This window comes from Echiichthys vipera, assembly GCF_963691815.1.
Source record: "Echiichthys vipera genome assembly, chromosome: 21".
Taxonomy (NCBI): Eukaryota; Metazoa; Chordata; class Actinopteri; order Perciformes; family Trachinidae; genus Echiichthys; species Echiichthys vipera.
Window position 1 is genome coordinate 19,624,044 of NC_139846.1, and position 19,282 is coordinate 19,643,325.

The 19,282-nt window shown below is 42.1% G+C and overlaps 1 protein-coding gene across 1 annotated transcript in view; it reads left to right on the plus strand.

Annotated features, from left to right (window-relative positions):
- The window catches only part of LOC310963696 (uncharacterized protein), a 68,695-nt gene extending 49,413 nt beyond the window's left edge, over positions 1-19,282 (plus strand). Inside the window, exons 4-9 of the mRNA XM_083936599.1 lie at positions 1,759-1,871; positions 7,778-7,867; positions 11,850-11,988; positions 12,185-12,318; positions 13,857-14,065; positions 16,118-19,282. Coding sequence (XP_083792725.1) covers positions 1,759-1,871; positions 7,778-7,867; positions 11,850-11,988; positions 12,185-12,318; positions 13,857-14,065; positions 16,118-17,258 — 1,826 coding nt within the window. The 3' untranslated portion in view covers positions 17,259-19,282. The remainder of the gene's footprint in view (positions 1-1,758; positions 1,872-7,777; positions 7,868-11,849; positions 11,989-12,184; positions 12,319-13,856; positions 14,066-16,117) is intronic.

Here is a 19,282-nt window from a genome sequence, read left to right on the forward strand (position 1 = left end):
TGTCGGCAGAGGAAGTGCCTGTGCCGATAATTAATCATCCCGAGTGTTTGTCTTTCCTGACGCCGCATCCTCTCCAAAAGCTGCCGTAAGAGAGAAAACAAAAATACATGAGGCGTTGAAGGAGGAAAATAAAAGGCTTACTAGATTCATTTCCCTCTACTTTCCACTGGTTGGATGATATTGCGGTGATTGAAGAGAATGGTTTTGGTGTGTGTGTGTGTGTGTGTGTGTGTGTGTGTGTGTGTGTGTGTGTGTGTGTGTGTGTGTGTGTGTGTGTGTGTGTGTGTGTGTGTGTGGCTGTCTGAGTCTGTTTGTTTGTATGTGTTTGCACCAAGCGGAGGTGATGACAAAATACTTAACATTATTACTGGCATTGATGAGTTCACTAAGCTGACTGTCAGTGCAGTCATCAACCTGATTTTCAGCAGCGGAGGCACACTTTGCGACCGTTATTTTCCCAAATTAATCTGATGTTGCAACTGGGGAATGTAAAAAAAAAAGTTAATCCAGACTAAATGTATGGATGAGGGGGAGTGGCATTACTTTAGCGAGGGGATTAGCAAGGGGAACTCTTTCAGCATCACGAAATCGGTTGTCGATCGCCTGCGATGTCGAGTTGAACAAAGAAACGGTGGAGTGATGAGGAGGAGGAGGGTAGAAGAAGGGTGGATGGGGGAGGGATGGACAGAGGACAGGAGATGGTAGAAGGTTAAAGGGGGAGGAACGAAAGAATGGGGTTATCCGATGGGGGTGGGGACTACACGAAGCATCGGAAGATACATGCATACATACTTAGATCGTTTTTCGTAATGAGGCTATGGTGTGTGTGTGTCTGTGTGTGTGTCTGTGTGTGTTGCGTGACTAATCTGTGCCTGCTACAATGAGTGACGGAGCGAAGGGCTGATCTCTGGGAGTGAGCCACATGCCCCCTGACAGCACACCCATAAGAGAAACACGCAAACATGCCTCCAACACGCAACGCACACGTCACCAATGCACATGTGACAGTTCTGCACGCCACAGTCTTGTAGGCTAATTGCATGTATACACACTCTGGTGTGGTAGTAAGTAGGCCTTACTCTACAACATAGCATATGTATAGTGACTGATGGAGTGTGAGTTGCTTATGATATTTTTATAACTAACTTTTTTTTTCAAATATCAGACAGGGGCAGGGGGAGTGATGAAGACACAGGCTGACATGATTTCAATCAACCAGTACGACTTCACCGCACCAGTGTGCTTTGCATGTGCGTGTGCCTGTATCGTGTGAGAAGAATCCCGTAAAGTCACAAAATCCTCCGCTGTTTTGTCTTCTTAGACGGCCCCACCACACAGACTAATACCTGGTGTTAGCGCAGTGCCAAAGGAGACTGATGCAGTTAATGTGTCGGCCACATGTCTGAGTGATCTCTCACCGCCAGATCATAGAGGTTGAGGAAGAATTGGCTATACTTTAAATGTGATCTTCGTTGTAATCATCCTCAACGTTTCCTTTGTTGACAGAACTGTCTTAGGCTCTCTACCCTGAGCACAATATATTAATGTCAATGACCTTAAACACAGCATACAGTATATTAGCACAGCCCAGCTTGCTGAGGGTTCATAACTGAAAGAGTTCTTCTCTTGATTGTGGCTGCTCTTGTATTTCCACCTGCACTTGTAACCACAGACCGAAACATCCTTAAACCAACCGGTTGCATTGCCTAAGCCCCCTCGTCGCAACCAACTGACGCTTTTCTTTTTCTGTTTTTATAGTGAACCATGAGAAGCCCTCCAGGAAGCACGGCACAGCATCCTCTAACCCCGAACCCAGGAAAGAGAGCCTTCCACTGGGCAACGCAGTCAATGAAAGCAGCCTCCTCCTTGAAGTAAGAAAAGCACATGGCTGTTGTGTGTATGTGTGAAATAATTCTACGAACACTAAGTAGTATGTGTGCGTGCAAAGATGATAGCGTTTGATGATAGCGTTTTGGTTGTACGGTCGATGAAATGCTCGCTCGCTTGCATTTACGTGCCAGTCAGGAGACCATTTGTGTCTGAGTGTGACTGAGTGAGTGAGTGTGAATTGGGAAGGGGGGAGGGAGGGCTTTTTTTGTGTGTGTGTGTGTGTGTGTGTGTGTGTGTGTGTGTGTGTGTGTGTGTGTGTGTGTGTGTGTGTGTGTGCCCTTCGCCCTTTGCCCTGACCTCCTTTGCGGGGCTGTGGTGTTGCGTGACATAAGGGTGAGACAGGGGTGTCAGAGCTGATGAAGGAGGTGGGGACTCACACACGCTGGCGGCTTCAGCAGCCAGTCAAATGTGTGTCTGTGTGTGTGTGTGTGTGTGTGTGTGTGTGTGTGTGTGTGTGTGTGTGTGTGTGTGTGTGTGTGTGTGTGTGTGTGTGTGTGTGTGTGTGTTTGTGTGTGTATGAGTGCATCTCTGTCTGAATGCATGTGGTCGTGTGTGAAAGTGAGCAGAAGAGAGTGAGAAGAACACACCAAGCCTGTCAACAGTAATCAGAGCAAATGGGGGATTTGTTTTTTGTCAGTTGACCACGACCCTTTAATCACATTTTAAACACAGATTAATTCTAAGTGCATATGACAAGTCATTTCTTGTTATGTTGACATGATATCAGGACACCTAGTTGTACTTGGCTATGACCAATGATGAATATGCTGAGTATATTTTACACAAAACTTGCTAAAATATGTTTTTTTTCAATCCCTTGAAAGGCAAATGTTTTTGTTGGAGGCATGAGAGCAGACAGGAAGTGATAATCAGCATCACGCTACATGGGAATTACCTTCGCATCAGATCATTGCTGCACACTCAATATCCTAATGGCTATCTGTCGAACAACAAATGACACTGATCGTCGGCCAACAACTACGTGCCCACACACACATAAAGCCGAGCCGATCCACTGATGCTTCTGTTAACGTGTTAGGTTGTCTCAATGGGGCGGTAAACAAAAGGATAGATTGACCGTAGTGATGTGCCGCCTCCCGTTGCGTGACTCAACCTGCACCAGGGCCTCACGGCAAACTGTGCATTAGTTGTTATGGTGATGGGATCCCAGGAGTGGAAGCGGCGGATGTGTTTGCGTGATTGGTGGGAGTGCATGTCTTTGTATATGCTTGTGTGTTTTTATTAAAGGTGCACAGTTGGTCAATTAATCAGTTAGTTGTCAACTTAAATTAATAGCCAGCTATTTTGATAATTAATTAATTCTTTTCAGTAATTGGTGAAGAAAAAATGTCCAAATTCTCTGATCCCAGCTTCTTTAATATGGATATTTTATGCTTTCTTTCCTCCTCTATGACAGTTAACTGAATATCTTTGAGGTGTGGACGAAAAAAGACATTTAAAAGACATTTAAAACTAAAAATTTCACTTTTTTGGACATTTTATAGACCAATCAGCTGATAAATTAATCAAGAAAATCATTGGTAGATTAATCAATAATGAAAATAATCGTCAGTTGCAGCCTTCATTTTTATGTGTTGGAGCATTTTGTGTGTGTAAGTGTTGACATAAAGGAATTTTGAAAGGTTGATATTCAATATAGTATACCGTATATTGTATAATTTATGTAAACATTGCATTTGCAATATTATATATACATGTTCTATAAAATATGTAATAACTGATTAGGACAGATGAGGAGACACAAATGAATAAATGAGACAAAATGTAAATTATATATTTCCATCACGTTTCCATCATAGATTTTATTAACTTGAGGTTGACACTCTTTTAATAACGTCGTCTAGTTGTACTAAAATGTGACAAGTTCAGCTTACTTTAAAGAATCTAGGAAACAGATACTAAAAAAGTTACTTACGTTAAGTTTACTTCATATCTACTTGTTAAGTTTACTTTAAATCCTGTTGTATTCACTTAATTCTGTGAAGTTAATCAAACTTAAAAACAGCAAGTGTAATAAACTCGATCTTAATCTCAAACTTGATCCGCCCTGCTCTCCCACAGGGTAAACAGATGCTCAAACGGCTGCTCGAGCGGCTCACATGCAAATTAGGGGCGTTTCGACGAGATAGACCTGCCTCATTCTGGGTATTTGACCCTAATTGACACGCACCTAGAATGTTGCAAGTCCAGTTTACTTAGATTAACTTAAACCTCTTTAAGTTAATTGAGTACATACTTATATCAACAGGATAGGGACAGATAAGTAAAGTACACTATTATGATTAAAGTAAAAAATAGTTATTACCTTTTAGAGTGTACAATATTGGAGTACACTGTGAATCTTTACTGTTAATACGGATAAACCAATACTTGGATGTAACTACTGTGGTTTAACATGTTCCCAGTCTTAGGTCAGCATGCACACATTTGATAACTACTTCACACAAAGTACAGTGTCATTCGTTTTGCATCTATTTGCTCACAAACAAAGTATTGACCTGATGTACAGTGCTGCAGTGGTGGGCCGACCAACTGAGCCACACAGCTGGCTGTAATTTGTTTCTTATTTGTGACTGTGGTTTCACTCAAATGTCATCAATAAATCAGAATCCCGTATTATTCTAACCTGAGTATACGTGTGCAGGATGTGAGTGTTTTCCCGATGGCAGAAGGTCTCCGTGTTCGTCGCGACCTCATCATCACTGCTTTCATCTCACTCTGACAGCTAGACAGAGGGAAAACCAAAGACAGCCTGTCGAAACAATGAGACAGGGCTGCCACACCACCACCTCCCACCTCCTTCCCTCCTCTCCCTTGTTTCCAATTCCAGGGAACCAATATTTTATTTTGGGCTCTGCGTGCAAAGCGCCTCTTAAGATTCGTAAGTCAAAGCTTTTAGTCTCCCAGGGGCGGTTATGGGAGCCGGGGGCGTTGTAGTTGCAGCTATGTGGTGTAGCAGGCCAGCAGCAGGTGCCTATTTCCATTACCTAAAGGCTTTAGTATGCAGGGAAGAGAGGGAAATGTGAATGGAGAAAACACACCAAAACAGCATGCAGCATAGTGCAGCCAATATTTATACAATATTTCTTTCTTTCTTTTCCTTTTTTTCTTTCTCTCTTTCTGTTTATCTTTCCGATATAATAGATGTATAAATGTCTCTCTCTTGGTCTTTAGTTTGGTTGTTTTTACATATAAAGTATTTCATATTATTATAGCTGTATAGGCGTTTTGCAAGTCTTTCTTTCCAGCTCTCTCTGTGAAATGCATTGTAAATGGCCTATTCCAACTTAAATGATGGGTGTTCCCGTAAGAGTTTTGCACATGTGTAAAATAAATTCCTCTATAGTTTATTTGCCAAGCATTTCACTTTGGTAAGCCAATTACAGTAATCAACATACAAAATATAGTATTTTACCCGCACACACTCTTTCATGTCTCAGGACCGAGGCCTATTTGTTCCAGGAGAATAAAAATGTCAATGTCCTTAAAAAAGAAAATGGATTGCAGAAATTTACTGTTGACTTTGATGAGGACTGGAGAAAGGTGAACTGGCTAAAAAACAACTAAATGAAGCCAAATTGTAAATGTTGGCCTTTTTCCTACAGGCAATAAGTACAGTCAGGCTGTTTTCATGTCTATTGTTTGAACACGCAGGTTCTCCTAATCCCACATCACTGAGTCATTTATAAGAGTTATATACATTCATTTTAACTGCTTGTTAAAGACAAGCTCTGTAACTGGTTGTAAATTCAAAGTACTCTATACTGTATATGAATGAATTAGATAAAGTATCTCAAAGGTCCCACATTATCCGCAGAAGTCCTGACGGCTCGTTCAAAGACAAAGTTTCTGAATATGAGCTGTGTGTATTTCTCTGCGGACTTTCACAGTATTTAGATCGCACCTCCCCCTTCTTTATAATAAACAAAGACATGGAAATCTCACTTTTTACAATATTGGACCTTTAATTGGACAAACAGTATCCGTCATTACACAACAAGAAGTTACGCCCCCTAAACACCTTGTCTTTCCCTGGACACATGGTTTCTATTGAGTAAAGATCCCAGAAAATCACATTCTTGGTTTAAAAACCAGACATTTTTAATATTTTAACACTGACATGTTGGATTTGGACAAAAAGATAAGATTTTAGATTTTAGCTCCGACATGCTGTTTCCAGATGTTTGTACAGCCCAGAGTGACGGATATATCGAGTTTGAAAAACTATACTAATCTATATTGATCCCACTTCATGTTGATCATTTCAAAAGCTTCAGAGCAGTTCAAGGCACGCACACACACATCTTTGATGTCCAAAACTTGCTTAGCAAGCGTTGAGACAGCTTAATAGTCAGAACAAGTGCTTGTTTGCAAAGCAGCTATGTATTTGTGTATGTATTATCATTTATTTTTCAGTGCTTGCTGCAGAGAGCTGCGTCTGTGTTTCTGTATCTGAGTCTGTGGGGGATCGCCTTCCCCCTGACCATGTGCCAGTTGAACTTGTCAAACAACATCTGCATCTACACCGCTGAGCACCTGAGTCATCTTCTCATCTGGGCTCTCCCTCCCCATCATACATGCTTCCCACATATTGTCATATCATAGTCTAGATACTTTTCTGTCACAGTATGACTCAAATACCTCTGGGACAAATCGCTCTATTCACAGACAGGTATCAGGGGCTATTATGTGGTAAGGATGGAGCGTGTGCAGTGTGCAGTATTTGCTAAGGCAATCAGATCAATGTTGGGAGAAAGTGAGGGAGTGAGTGTGAATTTAGAGGCCACAGGGATACACACACACAAGGGAAGACCTGCGTAGTCTCGCAGTAAAATAGAGATGACAGACTCTGGCAGCAGCAGTCACGCAAGTCAAATAGCCTTGCAGTTGTCACGCTATCACAGCTGCGCGCATACACACTGCACACGCACACACACACACACACAGACACACACACAAACACACACACAAACACACTGGAAGACCCCCCCCCCCCCTCATCCACGTCTCCTTCCCGTGTTTTGTATTTTCTCTCACTTTCTCACTTCCATCTCCATCCCTCCTCATTTGACTGAAGCCAGTTATGTATTTATTTGAATTTTAATCAACACTTGTCTCTGTAAGCTGCGCTGGCCTAACATATGATTCCCCCATGTGTTTCACGGGTGTGTGTAAAAAGGGAAAGCTGTGTTTGTGTCTGGAGTGCCTCTGCTTTTAATCAAAGTGTTTTTTAATCACAAATCAAAGCATGTTACCAGTCAAACAGACTTAATTATCAAAGTTATGATGTACATAGATTCAAAGGGGAGCAAATTGGTGTGTATGTCTGTCATCTTTAAGTTAACTGCTTTAAAAAATTACCCTGAATCTAAAGAAAACACCATAAAAGTCTTTCAAAAGCAATATTTTGCATTTGCATATGAGCAAGTTTTATTTGGCCCACTCCGCTCCATAACCATCTGTCTTTCATTCCTGCACCACTGTCCAGTATTATTCAATCTTTCGTTCCATTTTTACTCTTATTTGCAGTTCTGAGAATTATGGAAAGAATGATATAAATTGAGCATTGTGCTATAAAAAGTCTGGCTGGAATCAAATTCTGGCTGTGTTTCGCATTCTTAAAAAATGTACAGTAACGACTGGAACCACAGTTGAGTCGTAAATAAAATCATTTGACTCTGTTGCACTTGTGTTTCTGCTGGGGGCAATCGTGGTGTCTAAATTTAGCTTTGCAAAGAAGGCTCCGATTGAATGCGGTTGTTTGTGTTTGACAATTATGTATTTGTTGCACTTGAGTTTATTTGCTGCATGAGTTGCCCTGAGTCACTGCTTATTCGTGTGTGTGTGTGTGTGTGTGTGTGTGCAGTCTCTTACAGGCTTTGCCTTGGTGGTGAGCAGTGATGGGATGGTATTTTATGCCTCTTCAACCATTGTGGACTATCTGGGATTTCATCAGGTGAGTTGAACATCTCTAATCTATTTCATATGACCACAGTTGTAAGCAACAGGTTATATAATGAAGGTTTAATACTCTATGATGAACATTTCAACAGAGAGACTAGTAGGTAGTGTCATCTTCCAAGCCACAATGTGTAACATTTGTCTGCGGGAGGATGTGTGTTGTTAGTTCCTCCCTGTTTACTCAGCTGGCCCAATTTATCATGTTCATAAGTAATTGTCTAACAACCTCCTGCCTGAGGCTAAGATAACCTGGATCCATAAAACTATCTCTGGATACATCTGATAGCAAACACAGCCAATAATAATATTCATCAGTTTCTTGTCTGGGACTTGTTTTCTCGTAATCATGATGACCAGATGTTCAAATTGTTGTATTTACTCTAAGATTTCCATACAAATTCAACAAATGAGACAAAACATGGTAATCAGTGAGCTTTAGAGGTGCTGATAGTTGGATCTTCTTACCTTCGGAGATGTATCCCCTTGTTTACAGTCTTTATGCAAAGATAAGCCAAGCTAACCAGCGGCCGGGTCCAGAGTCATTGACTGTATTGAAAATGGACGTAGCATTGTCGTCAGGGTCTGTTCTCTAAACTTGATCCAATCGTACTCGCCTACGGGAGTCTCCATCTTGTCAGACTTTAACTCTGCCTCAAGGGCATTGAACCGACGTTGGGGGGAGGGAGATGCGGCCGTCTGGCTGACGTTTACCTCCGAGGCGAAGTGAGGACCAGCGGCTAGCTGTCACTCAAGAGACCGTGCCCCTAATTAATTATAAACTTTAACCTCCAATAAAATAAAAACTAGCCTAACAAAAACGTTCACCCCCTCAGTGTTGTCATGGAGATATGACCTAAACATAGAGACTATAATGTTTTTAAATAGGTTTAATTATGCTGTGAAAACGGTCTGTTTAACATGTCAATGAAAAACTGCTCTTTTGTGCAAACCAATACTGAGTGGCCACTCGGAGAACTGCAGTTTTTGGCACTTCCGTACTGGATCAACCAGGAAGTCGCTGTGGTGGGGGCTGGGTCCAGATTCATAGTTGCTTGGAAAAATTAAATTAATGTATCATCAAACAGATGTCACAATTTTCATATTGGAGGTGTGCAACAGGTTAAGGATAATGTAGAATGAGCGACTCATTGTTGTGAATTAAACCTGACAGGGTTTGTGTTGGGGTCTTGAATCAGCCTGAAGGAGTTTCATTCTCAATAATGACCGGCTCTCTCCACATTATCCCACATATTCCATGGCTATGGATCGTTTGACACAAAATATTGATTTAAAAATGATTTTATTGATTTAAAAGTCGATGATGAGAACTGTGTCCATAGCAGCGGTCTGTTATTCAGAAATAATAAAATGCCTTATTGGACATAATTAGAATCAAGTGTTCAATAAAGCTGTGTAAAAACAATAATATCAATAATACTGATAACCCTTTCCACCCTGGAAGCCTCTCACATAGCCCTTCTCAGAGTTTTCACTCAACAAGTGTCAGAGGTCTCTGCCATTAGTCAGCAAGCTCACGATCCCCGTCTTCACCCTCAGACGATCCGTTCCCTTCCATGCATCCCCTTCAACTTTCACTCCTTTTCATCTCGCAGCTAATGAGCTAGAAGAGAAGTGTCTCTTTCAGTCTGCCTGATAACTCTTTCTAGAGGACAGGGTGAACCCACTAAGTCACAGCTAAGAGGCCACAGGAAGGTGAAGACCTCCATTTCACCCTGAGATACACTCTGTCGGTGTGTGTGTGTGTGCGTTTGTCTGTGTGTTTGCGGGCACTGATAAGTCACCAATGGTTTGGCTTTACCCAGTTGGTCATTAATTATGGATGATATCAACACGGGCTTGCCTGTCCTGCGATGCTGAAATCCTCTCTCTCTCCTTCAAAACCATGAATAAAGTGCTTTTCACTGTTAAAATACCCTCCTTTGGCCTCATGTCTGCACACACACACACACACACACACACACACACACACACACACACACACACACACACACACACACAGCACACTGACACTTTGGGGAAGAAATTCTTCTGCTACAGCGCTCCCACTTGGCTTACAAGCAGACGGGGGCAGTAACCCAGCACCATGAAATCGACATGCAAACCAAAGCGGCCTGAAAAGTCCTGCAACAGTGTTTGTGTGTGTGTGTGTGTGTGTGTGCGTGTGTGCATGAGTGTGGTGGGAGAGTGGAGACAGACAAAGGAAATTAAATACTGTAAGGTGCACATGTGAACAGGAAAGATGAATGTTAAATATGCTTAATAAAACTGCACAAAGGCACAGCGGTGCTTTGAGCTAAATGCTTACGTCAGTATGCTAACATGGTTGAGAAAAAAAAAGTTTGTCTACTGTGTTGCTAATTGCTAATCTTTTTTAAGTACTCACAGATCACCATGTCATGTCTCCAAAACATTATCTTAATCTCTCCCACGTTTTAATTCTCGCAAAGGAGCTATTGGTTGTTTTTTAGTCACATAGTTTGCCTCGAATGCCTTGACAACATGTCACATATTTTGAGCCCGCAGTCGGAGTCAGAAGGACACTTATCCCTAATATACCAAAGGAAAAAAAGAAAAGAGAATACTTCACTAAGTAGCACCACAAGAAAGCCCTGGAGAAGAGCAGAAAACCTCCACTGGCCTTTGATCCCATTTGTTACAGGGGTAGTTAGCCTTTGAAGGTCAGCGAAAATATCACTTATTCTCATTTTTTTCCCTCTTCTTTTCCTCTCTGTTTTTTACGAGAAACATAAACAATAGTCACTTGATCCGTCTGTCTGCCTGACTGCCAGTAGGGAACCGAACCACAGGATGAAGCGGCCGCCGAAGACGGTGGGAACAGATTGTGTTTTCAGAGGCAGGCGATCAAAAACCCTCGCGTGCCACCAGTGTGGAAATTATGGAGCGAGTGCAGGGAGGAGGGAGAGAGAGAAGAGAAGTTTGAACATTTTAGTGAGGAATCTGTCATGGAATGACAGAAAGCAAAGCTATTGCTGGAAAAGAGAGACAGGCATGACGAGAGTGGGCTGGAACCCGACTCACTTTGTGCATGCGTGTGTGTGTGTATGAGGAGGGCAAGCTGGGCTGGACTGCTGTTCAGAAGCTGGTGTCACGCGATGTTTGACAAACACAGCTGCCCTCACTGGCCCTACAGCAGCCCTTAGACTTTCACTGTACTGAGTAAATGCTCCTGTGTGTGTGTGTGTGTGCATTTGCTGAAATATACGCATACAAGTGTGCATGTATGTTTCTGTGACTTCAATTAGACATTGTGTGTACAGTAAGTAAGCACGCTCCCTGGGAATCCTGAGGCAGACATGAGTGTATCAGAGCAGCAACAACAGGAATCTCCCCTCCAAACTGCAGCTATACCAGCTGTACTGATGGCAGCAGTGGTCCAAAGACAAAGACAGTGCTGTTACCTAGTGTGATCATTTTCAAACTCATTATTTTTATTTCACCCTCTGTCTGAAATGTTACGTTTTAGCACCTGTCTCTTTAAGAACCTTCCTGAGAAAGCCCAGTCCGCTCTGATTGGTCAGTGTTTCTGGGTCTTCTGCATCTCCACTCTCAGCAGCAGGGCAATGGCTTTAACAGCACTGTAGCAGCACTTTCTACCTTTATATAGTATAGTTGTGACATCACAACTGTACAGAAGTCCTGACGTCTCGTTTAGAGACACAGTTTCTGAATACGAGCCGTGTGCATTTCTCTGCGGATTGAGTGTTTTGATACTTTCACAGTGTTCACAGAGCACTTCAGCCTGCTTTATATTAAAAAGAATACATGTTATTGCACTTTATACAATATGGGACCTCTAGGACTTAAAGGAGATGACATTATAAATAAAAAAAAGAGCCTAAACTAGAAATGTCTCTGCTTACCTGTCACAACTATCTATACATGCACAGACGACTTTCTCAACAAACATACTAAAATCGAATCATTTCTCCCCACAGACTGATGTGATGCACCAGAATGTGTTTGACTACATCCACATAGACGACCGTCAGGAGTTCAGACGTCAGCTCCACTGGGCCATGTGTCCTCCACAGGGGACTTCGGCACACCCGGACAGCCAGCCAGCTGCAGGGGCCGGTGGGTAGCTTATGCTGGTTTCTTTTGAGGCAGATCTCGAGTATGTCATCAATATAGGACTGACTTATCCCCAGATAAGTGTTAAAAGAGATGCACCTGTTTTCTTTGTGATATTCTTTGTCCTGACTGGGAACACACAAATTGCAGTTCTGATTAAATGAATCTCCTCCTCCCATCTTTCTCTATTACATTTCAGGTGAGGACTTTGTAGTGAGCAGCCTTTTCCATTCTCCAGAGGCCGGGGGAATTCCTCCGGAGCTCTCCTGCTTTCTCAACAGATGTTTCATTGCCAGAGTCCGATGCCTCTTGGACAGCACCTCTGGATTCTTGGTGAGTGGTTTGAACCGAACTGCCAGCTAAACCGAACAGTAACTTCAGTTTTCAGTGCACTAAAGTTTATACAAAACAGAAAAGTGCAGAATATGCAATGAAAATTGAGTATGGAGTAAATGTTGCCCACTTTGTGGGAGAAACCCAATGCCTGTGATAAATATTATGACCCCTTTGGTGCAGCAAAACTTCATTTTTAATTGTAGAAGCTTATGTACATTTATTAATAGTAAGCCTTATGAGGTAATTGGGTGCCTGGACAGAGCAGCAGAATAGGAGCCTGTCATGCCTCATGGCTGTGACTTGAGTGGTTTGGAGAACAGCGGTGGAAAACCTAGAGACCCCGATGACAGAGCAATAAGAATATGGGTTTGGACCATTTCCTCAGGGTCATTAGAGGTTACTAACACCAAGTCCACTGAGGCTGCCCTGGGGTTGGCTACAGAGCAGAAATTGTAGATGACAATTACACTGGAAGCACTTGTAGCCAAGAAGTGATCGAAGATGGTTTCCTGATCAGGCAACATTATTGTACTGAAGACCCAAACATTGTCATTCATGGCACTCATTCTGCTAGCAAATAAAAATCACAGAAAATCTCTGTTCCCTGTTAAAGAAGAAGAATAAACTTTATATTTGGCAATGTTCGTCGGCTAAAATATTGCAACTTCAATGGTGCAATGCTAATTAGCTATTGTTAACATGCTAGCAGGCTGAACTAAAACAGGGGACATGGTAAACTACCTTGAACTATCTGCTAAACGGGTAAATGACATGCTAAACATACGCATACGCTAGCATTGTAACTGTATGTTAGCATAATGATCTTAGCATTTAGTTCAAAGCACTGCTGTGTGTCTGTAGAGCCTCAAAGAGCTGCTAGCATAAGCTGCGTTCTAGTACAACTCTTCAAAGAATTAAAAGGTTGCTTCATTTCATACGTCAGTGGACTAATTTGCCTACAATTCAGGGGTCTTATGACTGCGGTTGAATCACAGATAAAGTGGGCTGAAGGAACCTTTTAGTTCCTTAAAATATGTCCCCGGGACTAAAAGTCCTGGGAACTTTGAGTCAAAGCACAGCTAGGAGGTAAAGTAATGTCTCCATAACTTAATTTAGACCCTGGTCCCTACAGTCAAAATTAAATGAGTTCCTCAGAAGGCTCCTCAAAAGTCCCTGGGGAAAGTTCCTGCAGTTGTAAAGGCGCTTTTTTGTGGTTAGTGTATTGTAGTAGTCTGTGTGTTTATAGTTATTTGACATAAAGACTCTATCTGATGTAGAGTATGGTTCAGGAAGCAAAGCTCGACACGATTAATGTTTCCTGGAATCAAATTGAAATCAAGTTTAAAATTTATTTTTTTAAGTAAATATTCACTTTCAAGGGACATGAAAGAAAACATTGCTGCTAATTCTGTTCAATATTCATCTGTGAAGGGACATGCACAGAAAAATAAAATGCAAGACATTTCAAAGAACAAAGGATATATAGATCATTGGATGTGTTCAAACCAGTCAATTCTCCTTATCTTCTCTCCCAGACGATGCAGTTCCAGGGTCGCTTGAAGTTCCTCCACGGTCAGAAGAAGAAGTCAGCCTCCGGGGCTCTGCTGCCTCCCCAGATGGCTCTATTCTGCATAGGTGTACCCCTCCTACTGCCCTCCATCACTGAGATGAAAATGAAGAATATGTTAATGCGGGGAAAGAACAAGGGAGGAGGTGGAGGGATGATCTCTGCACTGGAGCATGGGTAAGAGGCCTCATACAGGAGGAACATGCTTGCAGCTTTAACAAAAGTTGGAGGGATGATGCTTATTCACACCGTGTGCTGGTGTAAATCCTCTGATCGTTTTAATGGGGGTGCTATACTTTAATTAAAGGTCAAGCTTTTTAACACAAACATGATGTCTCAGACACCTTTGGTTGGAACTTGAGGTTTAATACAGTTTGGCAGCCTGTTACCTCCTCTGGATATTACACTGATTAGCCTGACGGGGGAGCTGGAAATAAAGGTCAAAATTGTAAACTTTCGAAAGGCCACAGCTATCAGCTCAGATACGCCCTGATAATTCCAACATGTTTTCTTTGGTAAAGTATAGTTTACATGTAAAGGCATACTCAACAGTGCTCGCCTTGACTAAGATCCATAAGGAAAGGGTACCCAAAAACATTCGAAACAGTGTTAGAAGCAACAGCTTTATGAACACCCAAGCATTTACCCTGGAGCCGGTGTCCAACACAAACATATGCCCTTTCCTCACCATCAGGCTCTAACACCAAACCAAATGAGCGCTGGATGCTTTTACCTGTGGCCAATTAGGAGCAAATACACGTCTCAGCTTGGATGAGGCCCTCTGTGCTTCATGCATCATTAACAACTTTGGGAGGCTCAGTGGCCAAGAGTTGAGCTGTGGTCATGGAGCAGAGACCTACCACCCCCTCTGCTGTTCATTCCTTCTCAGCATCATCCAGGTTTCTTAATAAAAATACCAATTACTTATAAGTGGGCTGCATTTTAGCCGGTTGGATTGTGAGGCCGTGAAGCTTATAGGGTTAGGTCTTCAGCACGAGAACACGACAACATACACATGGCGCCTGACTTGAAGGCAAATTACGGCAGGTTAGCTAAGACAAGGAGCATCTTCTAATGCAATGCACAATACTGGAAAATGTTATATTTACATAGCAGTTATATGTTATCTCTATAGTGTTTAATGAGAGAGCAGAGGGAAGCAAAGAAGTAGGAAGTGGTGACAAAGGGGAAGGGGGAAAAAACATTTAAAGTAAAATTTGGCAGTCTAACCAGACGTTTAAATCGCCTTATTTCATAATCATAATATATATATCCAATACATAATGATGGAAATGTATTTATAAATCAATAACACACTTATCTTGATGACCTATATCATTAAAAGGATCAGTCACATTGCCAAAAAATGTAGTTTTGAAACACTGAACAGCATGAAAGCATTAGCTGACACCAGTGATGAATTTCTCATTACTAACCAAGTTTTTATACACATGCAATATCCTGTCGTTGTTTTGTTTTTGGAGGCATTTAAAAAAGTTACTGAATTCAACTCAACTACCTTGGCCAAATTTGACTCATTTTGTGCAAGTGTATAAAGTAATAAACTCTCTAGTTTAACGTTTAATCATCTTAAGCCCTTTGTTGTGTCATAGCCTTACTGAAAGCTTCTCATATATCAATCAACATGTACTGTACGATTAGAAATGTAATGTGTGTTTACGTCGTAAATTACGCAATACTCCATGTTTAAGAGGAAATGAAGGTATACTGGAATGTTCTGCCTATAAACCCTGTAACCCAACTAACTTTGGGTTATGGATGTGGACTCTGTTCTCAATTTTCAGATGACATGAATCCTGGAAAACTTGAGTCATTTCTGGAAAGATTCTTTCGTGAACTCAGTAAACCAACCCTAGATATTTGGGCTTTGAGTCACTCATCAATCAGTAGAAAAAACATTCAGTTTGTGGACATTCCCATATGGTCTCGGGTGGATCAATGATATTTTATGTTTTTACAAATGTTATCTGTATAATTTTGTTGTTGTTAAATATGTTGTTTGCATAGCCAGAGTTTGAAACAAAAAACAATTTCCCTGATTATTAAAGTATTTCTGATTCTGATTCTGAAGAGACCACCTCCTCTTGAAGGTCCTACAGAATAATCTACACTGATTGTTTTTTTTCTTGTTTTCTGACTAATGATCTCCTTCTCCTAATCCCTCTCTTGTCCCCACCCTTCTTTTCTTGTCATCCCTCTCCCTCACAGTGAGCGAGGGGAACACCTCCGGAGGCACTCCTTCAGTGGAGGAATGGGCGACATTGCCGACCCTCTCCTCCTCTCCTGTCCCACTCCTGGCACTACGCAGCGGGGTCACCACACTCCCTGGACCCCACTCTCCAAAGACAACCTCAAGTATCGCCCTGAGGGTTACTACAACCAGGAGGAGCCCCTCAACTACTGCAAGTCCACCATGGCTTCCCATAAAGGCGTCAGCCCAGGCCTGGGCGTCGGCTGGCCCCTGCGGCAGAACTCAGGTCCCCTCAGAGGGGGCCAGGGTGTCGGCTACATCCCGTCTAACCGAATGAACAAGGCTGGCCAGTATGGGAAGCCTTACCGCCTTTCCCCAAGCTGCCAAAGCGGCAGAGGTGGCGAGGTGTTTGTCTCTAAGCTCTACGGGAACGTCCAGATTCCCACAGACCCAGACGCCTACTGCGTGGACCTGGTGAAGAACGAGAACGGCTACGGCGAATGCTACGATGGCCATCTGATGCCCGAGATGCTACCCATCAAGGTAGAGCACGACTCGGACTCTGAGAACGGCTGCGATGCCTACGGGCGACCCTGGGCTTGCCGCGACCCAGAGGCCATTGACCGCCGCTATGGCAACGGGGTATACGACCAGAGCGTCCATCTCAAATCAGAGGCAGATTATTACGATCTGCAGTACTCACCCTGTCAGCGAGGGAAAGCAGGAATCAGCCCACCCTACAACAACGGCAACTATCAGAACTATGCAGTCAACAACAGCGGGAACACACCCGGGCGTATGTTAAAATGTGACAAAGACTTGGGCAATAACAACGACAACAGCCAGTTTAGTCCTCAGAGACTCTCTCACTCAAATTCTCTATGCAACAACCAGTCTGTCAACCTCATGGACTCACACGTCTACCCGCAGGACCCTCACAAGGCGTACATGCACCAGGACTACAACAAGCACGGCACTTATGAGTTCAAGGGTCACGGCCTGGTCCATTCGATCAAACGGGAGCCCATGGACTCCCCGACGTGGTCTGAGAGCGCTCATGACATAAACCAGTCCATGATGATTGGTCAGAGGAACGTTATGCCATGTGTTATGAGCACAGGGCACCACAAGTCCAGTCCCTATATTTATATGCCATAAGAGCGATCGGTGCGAACACAGCAGATCATTTCAAACACACACACACACACACACACACCCACCCACCAACACACACACACACACACACACACACACACACACACACACACACACACACACAAACAATCAGTGTGCATTAAAGTACTTAGAGTTGCGCCACACGCACCAGCATTACAAAAGGATTCCCAGGATGTCAACATTTAATAGACTTCTTCTGCGTGATAAAGAGGTCATAAACAAGGCTCAGGTTCTCGTGTTAGTGTTGTGACAATCAAAAAAAATAATACTTTGAATCCACTTTATGGATAGATGATTTTCTTTTTAAGGAATACATTTTGTTGTCGGTTCCTAGCACTTTTGGATTTAGTGACAATGAGACAGATTATGTCTAGAAACACAATTTCATTTTGTTCTATGTGTTGTGTACACCTGGCTTTTTGTGGGAGGAACAAATACTTTGCTGTAAAAAGAGACTTTAAAAGAAACGTTGTGCACAGGAGATGACTTACACCTACTGCTGGTCTTATCAAGGGAGATGGCTGATCAGGAGTCAGTGATGACAACTTCAAGGATAACCTGCCTTGATTGTGGTTTTGCATGTTTTAGTGCTTTAACTATAAATAACCTATGCCTCATTACTCCCCCCAGTGATGTACAAATATAATCGACTGGTTTCTATGCATTTTAGACTCAACTCCAAGAGACTTGAAACTGAATAAATTGCAGTTAAATAAACAATATTTGGTCACAGTTACGTTATTGTTGCAGGGCGTTTTTGAGCATTCAAGGACTCTGGTATCTCATATTTGATCAGATGCAGAAAAGCAGTCTTTTAATGCATGACACAACCAAATTCACATCATCTTTCCCACATCTTTCTTTTCTCAAAATTCATTTCCTGAGTTGGATTTTCCAAGATGATAGCATACAACGCAATACTTTTGTCGGAGCCTCCTTGAATGCATCACAAAGACAGGTTTGTTCTCCTTGCAAATGCAGAATCCTTTGGAAAACTTGTGCATTTTTTAGTTAATGGACCAAAACATGTCACACTATTGGCCAAAGCTTCACGTATATACACAACATCTCTTTATGAAATTAGAAACTGATGCACACACATGAAGGCACACATAAGGTGGGAAAGGAAGTAGGGAAACCATCAGCTGTGTTTCAAAAGATCACGCTAGAATTTCCCTTTAAAACGCAGGATCTAAGACGGACTTGGACCGAAGAAAGATGGTCAGCGCTAGATGAACGACTATGTTAATTATAAGTTGAAGTTTTAGTTTGAACTGAAGGAAAACAAGGCAGTCTATTGTTAAAAGGTTCGTTGTAATAATTTCCGCATTTTAAGTCATGCATCTCCTGTCGAACACAGAAATGATGAATTGATTCATGTAATTTTATGTCAAAACTAATGTACAGTTTGGATTAGTGTTTATGGCAAGATAAGCATTTCAGCTCGATACAGCCTATCTCAAGGCAGAAACGACACATTTCCTTTGAAATGAATATACAAATATACACTCTTCTTGTTGTCTTTTGAGTCCGGAAACATCAGACATTGTCTTCACAATCAATGTTTTTGCACAGATAAATTAAAAGCACCAAATTGATTCAATGTTAGAGTCTCAGTTCTGTGAAGCTGCTGTTGTAGCTTCGAAATTGCACTACTGGGAGTAGTTCAGTTGAAGTTCAGCCTAACCCAGACAGGTTTTTGAGTCGACGCGCACAACTGTACATGGTGTCACTGTTTTGAATTTGTCTTTTTTTCTCTTTGTGTGTGTTCATTTCAATAAATGTTTGATGATTCGTAATTTATTGTAAGAGGCAAAAGTGTATAATTTAAAAACTACAGTTTTGAAGGCTTTTTTGTTTCACTAAAGTAAGTAAATAAGGCTTTTTTTTTCTTGCTCTCTTTTTGATAACTGTCTCATACTTGTCTCATGGAGGAGGTAGCTGCAAGGTAGCGAATACAGTGTACATATGCAGTGTCTTCCAATGTTTCTACATGTTTTTGCAAG